The following is a 316-nucleotide window of genomic DNA, read 5'->3' on the forward strand; positions in this document are numbered from 1 at the left end:
TGATGGATCGCCCCGGCGCCGGCCGCGAGGGAGCGAGGCGGCGGGGGGTGGCCGGGCGGCCTGGGCGCCCGTGCTGGCGCTCCGGCGGCCGCGCTGCCCGTGACCTCCCTCGCGGGGCAAGGGGGCGCGGACGCCGGCAATGTCACGGGCCCGGCCGCGCGCCGCGGGCACTCACCAGGGTGAGGGCGGCCCGGGTGGGCTGCAGCTTCCTCTTGCTCACAGCCCGGACGGTTGCCCGGACGAGGGAGGCCGACATGGTCACCGTGCCGGCGCCCCCGTGCCTCGGGCCGGAGCTCGGCGCCCTCAGCCTCTCTCC

The 316-nt window shown here is 79.7% G+C and overlaps 1 protein-coding gene across 1 annotated transcript in view; it reads right to left on the reverse strand.

Moving 5' to 3' along the window:
* ISCA1 (iron-sulfur cluster assembly 1) overlaps window positions 1-310 on the reverse strand; it is a 13,547-nt gene extending 13,237 nt beyond the window's left edge. Inside the window, exon 1 of the mRNA XM_008058226.1 lies at window positions 176-310. Coding sequence (XP_008056417.1) covers window positions 176-256 — 81 coding nt within the window. The 5' untranslated portion in view covers window positions 257-310. The remainder of the gene's footprint in view (window positions 1-175) is intronic.
* Between the last annotated feature and the right edge of the window lie 6 nt (window positions 311-316).

This window comes from Carlito syrichta, unplaced genomic scaffold (genome assembly GCF_000164805.1).
Source record: "Carlito syrichta isolate Samal-C Ts95f unplaced genomic scaffold, Tarsius_syrichta-2.0.1 Scaffold303261, whole genome shotgun sequence".
In the NCBI taxonomy this organism is placed as follows: Eukaryota; Metazoa; Chordata; class Mammalia; order Primates; family Tarsiidae; genus Carlito; species Carlito syrichta.